We start from the raw sequence: 7,447 nt of genomic DNA on the forward strand, positions 1-7,447 counted from the left end.
CTAGTGCCAAGCCAGGGTTCCATCCTAGTTTTAGGCCGCACGATTTTCATCGGGGCCACAGAGTCCAGTATAAGGCTGCATTGGAGGCACGGTCTTGGACATTATTAATAGTAGTTTGTCTTCTGGTGTTGTGCCTGGTTATTTTAATGCATTTACCTTTGTTGTCTAAATGTAGGAATCTGACCTGACTGTGGCAATGACTAAATAATCCTGACACAAAAATAGAACCAGGTGATTGAAACAAACAAAAAAAAGGACCAACATTATTTAAGAAAATTCAGAATCCTTATTTTTTATGGCTGGGGGAGGCGCTTCTTGGGGGGGTTGTAGTTTCCGGAGTTTGTGTGAGTGTCCTGATCGCTTTTGTGTCAACTCCGCATTGCAGGAATGTGATCCACGGCAGCGACTCTGTGGAGAGCGCCCAGAAGGAAATCTCTCTGTGGTTTCACCAGAACGAGCTTCACTGCTGGGAGGATGGCAGCAGCCAGTGGATCTACAACTGATTGCCGTCCTGTCCTGTCGTCGTATCAGTCACTACAAGATGGATCGTATCATACCTCAGAGGAGTATGTGTCTGGCTTTAATAGCTTGTAGCCACAGACGTGTCATCGCTGCCTTGCTTGATGCTTCTTTTTTCATACATTTTCAAATGTTTTTGTATCTGTATGTTTCTGAGGTGAGCTGACATGACAGAGTGAAGTGCAGTAAGTGAGCAATGACTTAACAGTGTCTGCTTGTGTTTTTGTTTAGTCCAGAACACCAGCTCATGTTAGTTTTAAAAAATCACATTGGTTTGAAGCAATAAGGTCACGATTCGTTATGTTTGTCATGAGAAAGCACGTTGGGAAAATGGCTGCAGAGTTAACAACTTGACCAAACTTAAATGGTCTTATACTTGTATAGCGTCTTTCTACGCTTTTACAGCACACTCAAAGCGCTTTCACATTATTCGGCCATTCACCCATTCGCACTCACGCACTGGTGACATCACCGGGAGCAACTGGGGGTTTAGTGTCTTGCTCAAGGACACCTCGACATGTTGACTGGACAAGACGGGAATCGAACTGCTAATCCTCCGGTTAGGAAACGACCTGCTCTACCTCCTGAGCCACAGCCGCCCCACTTAACACAGTGCAAAGTATTTGATCAGTCAAACAGCTAAATTAGTTGCCAGCTTTATTTTTTGTCTGAAAACTGACACTTGCACTGTCACTTGGAATAAGTGCCATTAATTTCAAGGTGAAAAATTTGCCAAATCTACATTTCCTCTGTAGAAGGGGAGCAATAAAGAGCAATTAACCAACACAGTTATTGCCTTATTCCACTTTTGATTTTCAGTTCCCTGTACGTCTTTTAAATTCCAATTCTTCGTATCGCTTGAAACTACTTGAACCTAATTATGGGTAGAAGTTTTAAAATATGTTTAATGCATTCCTGGTTTTATTTCCTGGTTTCCGGTGGTTTTATTTAAGTTGCCAGGCTCAGTTTCTAAGTGAATTTGTGCTGAAAGAAATTTGTTTATGTATTGTTTTGTAAAAAGATTTGGTCACCTTGAGGCTTTTCTAAAATGCTGTGGATTCTGTGGGAAATGTTAAATCTGATCTTGCCATCCTTTTATAAACATTGCTTAGTGTAAAGAGAGATGCACATGCATTTTATTCAGCACACGTTTAATATTTAATCCACACAGAGATCAATGCATGAATTTCCATACTGAACAAAGAGGATCAGCTTCAGTGTGTCTGGACATTTACAATAATCCCTGTACACATAATGACAGTGCCGCCGTTCACCTGCTTCGCACCAACCCGTCAGATGATAGAAATGAGTTTTAGACTGAACTGTCGACGTGTTAAATTCAACCCCTTGGTCAGACCTCACTGAACTGAGTCCTCTGATTTACACTGGGCTGCTGTGGGGAGGGGGAATGGGGACCTATTTTCATTTGATGTAACATGTTCTTAAATCGGGATGTTTCAAAATAGAGGTAAGATGGGATGCAAAGTATTTTAGGTACTGGCCAAAAGAACCCTTTAACATGAATTTGGCTTTGTTTGTCTCATGTTTACTGATCTTCACTTACCCTCTAAAAACCATCTGCAACAACCTTAAAGCTGAAACAAGTTTTCTGAATGCTGTCAAAGACTATTGAACAATCAAGGGTCATCTCATGCCAAACACGGTAATGGATTGCTGCATTAATCAGACCTGATATCTTGTTGAAATGCAAGTCACTGTTGTCATTCATGTTTTGGTACAGCTGTGGCATATTGGTGCTCTGCTCTTTGCTTTAAGATGAACTGGAAGGTCCATAGGTGAGAAACTAAATGAAGGAAGAGCAGCAGTAACTCTGGGGCAGATGCAGGACAGTTGAGGTAAATATAGGAGGAGATACAGTGTGTTTACAGAGTGAATATAAGATCAATATAGAGGAGGGAGGTAGATATGAGTCTGGGTTACAAGGCTCATGAAGATAGTTACAGTGCCTTGGGTGGGACAAACAGCATGACAGGCAGATTACTAGATCAGAGGAGGTACTTACAAGGCATTAAAGTTACAAGGTGACGGGGCGGGGGTTGGATAGAATAGTTACAAGGAACAATACACGGCTTTGAGGGTCGTTTTAGAGCCAAGGCAAAACTTTTACATGACCAGGGGTAATTACAAGGCCTGGGGGCTTTAATGAGGCGAGTGGTGCGTTAAAGCAGATCCAGGTGTCACTCAGGTATGTAAGACACCTGCCAGACGATGATGTGGCTCCGCTCAGCTTTACACAAAGCAGGCTTCATTTGTGAAGCCCCACCGTTCTCTCCCTCCTCTGTTTCATCGTCCTCTCCGTCCCCTGAGGGTGAAAAACAAAAAGTTGAGAGTTGGACTGCAGTTCAACAATAAAAAGGTACAATATTTTACTGTGCACTGTAAAAACAGCATAACTGTTCAGTTTACAGCAACAGTATTAGAAATATCAAGAACACGACTGTCAAATGTGATTATTATTTTGAAATTTCACAGGAAGCTTTGGCCTGGTGTTTGGTAGAGAAGAGGTACAGACTGGAAACAAGGCAGAGAGCTGACTTCAGAGGCTGCATGGCCATCCGGAGCCTCCGGGGCAATGTTTTTAACAAATACTTGAACTAATATGTTTCATAATGAAGAAACGTGTCCCGAGTGCAGAGGTATGTTTCTCTGATGAGATCTAGGGCACAGCCCAAGAAGCTAATCAGGGTTGGAAACTGACGGATGTTAAAGGATAACTTTTCTTAATTTGCCGTGTTTCCCCTAAAACTGGCTATGGGGACTCTATAGCCAGTGCTAATTTTGCTATATGGGCAAGTAGTTATTCAGCGAGACAGCTCAGAATAAACATTATTTCATTCAAATAATGTTTCATGCTTATCTCAGAGTCAGAAGGAAAGCAAGTATAAGATATAGCCATCACAGCTAACTGCACATGATGATCAAATCTTGTATTTGCTTTCCTTCCGAGAGATAAGCGTGTAAAGTGATTTGACTGACGTGTTTATTCTGAGCTCTCTTGGAGCCTAACTGATATAATGCTGCTTAATGCAACTTTTTGTTTCCCCAAATCTTTACAATGGAGGCAGTGATAGTGAAATTATCATTCTACCCACTTTTAGGGGAAATAGTTGGTTCAAAGAAACTGAAGCTATCCTTTAACAGTGAGTAGAGGCAATTCACTTGCTTTTAGTCTCTGTATGGAGACTGTTGAAAGTACTGTTAATATAGAAAACAACCAACCTTCTCCTTAAAGTACCTTCTCACTGTTCTGCTGGTAGCAGTGACGCACCCTGCAGTGTGAGCTGTGTGTGTGCAGGTGTGACTGCTCACCTATACGGAAGTCGATGTAGCCCTCTCCTCCGCTCAGCACCAACACGTTCTGAACACTCTGGGCCTCCGTATCTGGGGGTGCTGTGGACTCTTGTCCCTCTGATGGACTGTCCAGCACACTACCGTTTAGGGTGGCCAGAACATTGCCTGTCACACAAGGGAAAATAAAAACAAAAACAGGTTAAAGGCTAGGAAACGTAGTCAGTTACAGATGTGTGTAAGAAAAACTGAAATTGCTGGCGGTATGTTTCATGTGTAAATAAACATGACTAATAAAGGAATGCACTAAAACTGAACAAAAGCAGCGTGTATGATCATCTGGTGCATCAGCACACGGGTGGACCTTCTTTGTTCCTACCGGGTACAGAGACAAAGAACTTGACGGCATCACGGTGTCCATGGAAACAGAGCTGGGCCTGCGCCATGGAGCAGTAGGGGATGAAGCTGCCGCTACTCTTTTCAGAGCCGTCGTCACCGTATACGTGGATCACTCCACCGGAGGATGTTGGAGACACCTTGTTAGCTGAGGGAGAGGGAGTCCAGGAGTGAGACGCCAAACCAGGAATGTTTACTTTAGACATGTTAGCAAATCACAGGTGGCAGCATGACACAGACAAAGAAACGTTTCAAGAAAAACACCCACAAAATCCACATCTGTCCACAGATCAACTGAAAATAAGAAATGTTTTTAGGATAATTCAAAAACATTTGAGACAGCTAAAACACACTGAGTGTGTCTCTTATACAAACATATCTTTTAGTCAGTGATGCGATAAACCACAATGATAAATGGCATGCAAAGCAACCAATGATCTGTGTAAAAAGTAAAATCACCGCACAAAGACCTTCAGCTAAATGTTGACAGATAAAAGAGGACCGACTGAGAGCTAAACAAGCTGTAATATCACTGCTGAGGAGGTCTGTAGACGTTTGACCAGGTGAGGGCAGGCAAGAAAAGGCAAGTTCACAACAGCAGGAGGTCGGGAGCGCTCCCACTTACCCCTCAAACCCAGGAGCTGTCCCCGGTGAAGGACCACCGCTACAGGGGGAGGGTTGGAGGAGAGTGGAGGAGAAAGAGGACAGTAACAGTGTGGTTAGGAGCGAGACTGTGAAAGAGGTGAAACCACTGAGGAAAGGAAGGAAAACAGAAGGTGGGAAAAAAGATGGGGAGTTTATGGGTAGAAGTCTAAGGAACACAGATAAACAACGCTGCAGTGTGAGAGGGTGTGTGTCTGCGTGAATGAAACACTACAGGAAAAAAAATGACCCCGTTCATTTTTGCTTTTTGATAGAAAACTGATTGGCTAGTTTAGGTTACCAAACAAGAGTTTAGATTTGATACAATGGGATAAAGCTGCTGCTTGTGACAGTCATGTGTGGTAAATCTGCAAAGGCACAGCCTGTTTGTCTCTGAGTGAGGAATCCAGAAAAAGACCTACACCTCACAGTTCAGGAGTTGTGGGCCAAAGAGCAGCCACATGGTGGCGCTAAGAGAATCCACACTAAAAACAAACTGCTTGTCATGGTCAAGGGGTTTTTGGATATTCTGCTGAGTAACATCCACCCCCTTAGCAGAGGTAACTAACACTGTGTTTCATAGTGTTGCCATTGCGCTAAGGTTCATAAATGAAACTCACTCTCTGTCAGTGGGATGGAGATGATCACACCATTTCCAGTTCCTACCCAAAGACGATTTCCACCGATCAGAAGTGCGGTGATTCGCACAAAAGAGAAGCCCAGCTTGCCGGTACCTGTGAATTACAGCCAGAGTCAGTCAGTCTAAAGATGAAGTGAGTTGCCTCGTCTCTCAGGACAAGATTTCCACCATAATCTCACCCAGCATCTTGCTGACATATGGCTCAATGTCCACATCTTGGAGGTGCTGGTGTGTGTGAGCGTGGTAGAGACGCAAGGTTGAGTCTAGCCGGATCGACACCCACACACCATCACCGATCCACGCGAGCTGCCGCACCTGGCTCTCCCTGCGAGGGTGGGCATCAAAGGACTTCTACAGAGAGGAAAAACGACTAAGTCAATGTGTCATCACAATAACGTCGTCAGTGAAAACTGCTGTACTATAAAGACAACAGCTAATTGTTGGACTCATTTGTGTCTCACCTCGATCTGCATGCTCTTGGGCTGAATGACGTGAATCTTGTTCTTGTAGCCGCACCAGACCTTATCATGGACCACAGCCATGCAGCGAATGGAGTGATGAGGCCGGCCGAGGTCCATTAGGTGGTAGTTGGACAAATCCCACTGGCCATCTGGTGACAGAAAGCCACACAAACTGAATGAAAACAGTTGACAACAGCTCCTGATAACATTCATGTCTACACAAAACACAGATATTAAAAGTATAGATCCACAGCGTAGTTTTAATCATCAGAGCTAGTGCCTGGAACCAACTAGAAATCTGCTGTATACAAACTCTTTTAAAACAAATATTAATAATGCCAAATATACCCTCTGATCTATGAAAAATGGCAAGGGTCCCATCAGCAAGGGCAACCAGCACACGACCTTTCACATGCCTGCCGTTAGAGAGAAAACAGTGTTGGAGTAACAGAAATGTATGGAAACACTGATGGTTTTTTACTTAAATCCCATGTAACTGTTACCACCACTTACACCAGACTGAGCACCGAGTCTTTAAGTTTGATGGAGTGGAGACACTTTTTCCAGTTTCCAACAGCCGAGTGGACGTAGAGCCTTGGGGGGGGTGAAACAGAACCAACTTACTCCAGACTTAAAGAACAGTCCATAAAATGCATGTCATGACATTTACGTGTTTTTTTACGATGGAAGATAAAAGCTCAGTTATTTGGTCTTTTGTGGAATCTTATCCAAAAAAAGTGACTGATCACTTCTTACCAAAATAAAGGCGCAACCATAAAAATATAAGCTTTGAATTTATTTGACCTGAATTTCACAGTGTTACTTTAATGTGTTTACCCAGTGCAAACCAAAGAAAAGAAATGACTGTAAAGTTTGAAGAGACAGTGAGTCTGTGAGTGGTTCAGCTGAGCGACTAACCAGCCGTTCTGGGCTCCCAGCCACATGGTGGGGGCCACACTGGTGTAGTTCTTGGCCTCTTCACCTCCGTCCTCTGACTCTGGAGGTTGACATGTTTCCTCTTTGGACTGACCTGTGTGCCTATGAGGAGGAATGACATATGCAGATACAGTGCCTTGCGAAAGTATTCGGCCCCCTTGAACTTTGCGACCTTTTGCCACATTTCAGGCTTCAAACATAAAGATATAAAACTGTAATTTTTTGTGAAGAATCAACAACAAGTGGGACACAATCATGAAGTGGAACGAAATTTATTGGATATTTCAAACGTTTTTAACAAATAAAAAACTGAAAAATTGGCCGTGCAAAATTATTCAGCCCCCTTAAGTTAATACTTTGTAGCGCCACCTTTTGCTGCGATTACAGCTGTAAGTCACTTGGGGTATGTCTCTATCAGTTTTGCACATCGAGAGACTGAAATTTTTGCCCATGCCTCCTTGCAAAACAGCTCGAGCTCAGTGAGGTTGGATGGAGAGCGTTTGTGAACAGCAGTTTTCAGTTCTTTCCACAAATTCTCGATTGG

General features: G+C 43.3%; 2 protein-coding genes across 2 annotated transcripts in view; one reads left to right on the forward strand and one right to left on the reverse strand.

Annotated features, from left to right (window-relative positions):
- nme3 (NME/NM23 nucleoside diphosphate kinase 3) overlaps positions 1–719 on the forward strand; it is a 4,757-nt gene extending 4,038 nt beyond the window's left edge. The window contains exon 5 of the mRNA XM_020597848.1: positions 386–719. Coding sequence (XP_020453504.1) covers positions 386–503 — 118 coding nt within the window. The 3' untranslated portion in view covers positions 504–719. The remainder of the gene's footprint in view (positions 1–385) is intronic.
- Positions 720–1,051: 332 nt separating this feature from the next.
- The window catches only part of mapk8ip3 (mitogen-activated protein kinase 8 interacting protein 3), a gene marked incomplete at its 5' end in the record, with an annotated part of 20,190 nt that continues 13,794 nt past the window's right edge, over positions 1,052–7,447 (reverse strand). The window contains 10 exons of the mRNA XM_020597822.1: positions 1,052–2,842; positions 3,850–3,996; positions 4,208–4,372; positions 4,850–4,888; positions 5,487–5,600; positions 5,686–5,857; positions 5,968–6,116; positions 6,316–6,383; positions 6,481–6,561; positions 6,886–7,005. Of these exons, the coding sequence (XP_020453478.1) occupies positions 2,718–2,842; positions 3,850–3,996; positions 4,208–4,372; positions 4,850–4,888; positions 5,487–5,600; positions 5,686–5,857; positions 5,968–6,116; positions 6,316–6,383; positions 6,481–6,561; positions 6,886–7,005 (1,180 nt within the window). The remainder of the gene's footprint in view (positions 2,843–3,849; positions 3,997–4,207; positions 4,373–4,849; positions 4,889–5,486; positions 5,601–5,685; positions 5,858–5,967; positions 6,117–6,315; positions 6,384–6,480; positions 6,562–6,885; positions 7,006–7,447) is intronic.

The sequence above is a fragment of the Monopterus albus genome, unplaced genomic scaffold (genome assembly GCF_001952655.1).
Source record: "Monopterus albus unplaced genomic scaffold, M_albus_1.0 scaffold35.1, whole genome shotgun sequence".
Taxonomy (NCBI): Eukaryota; Metazoa; Chordata; class Actinopteri; order Synbranchiformes; family Synbranchidae; genus Monopterus; species Monopterus albus.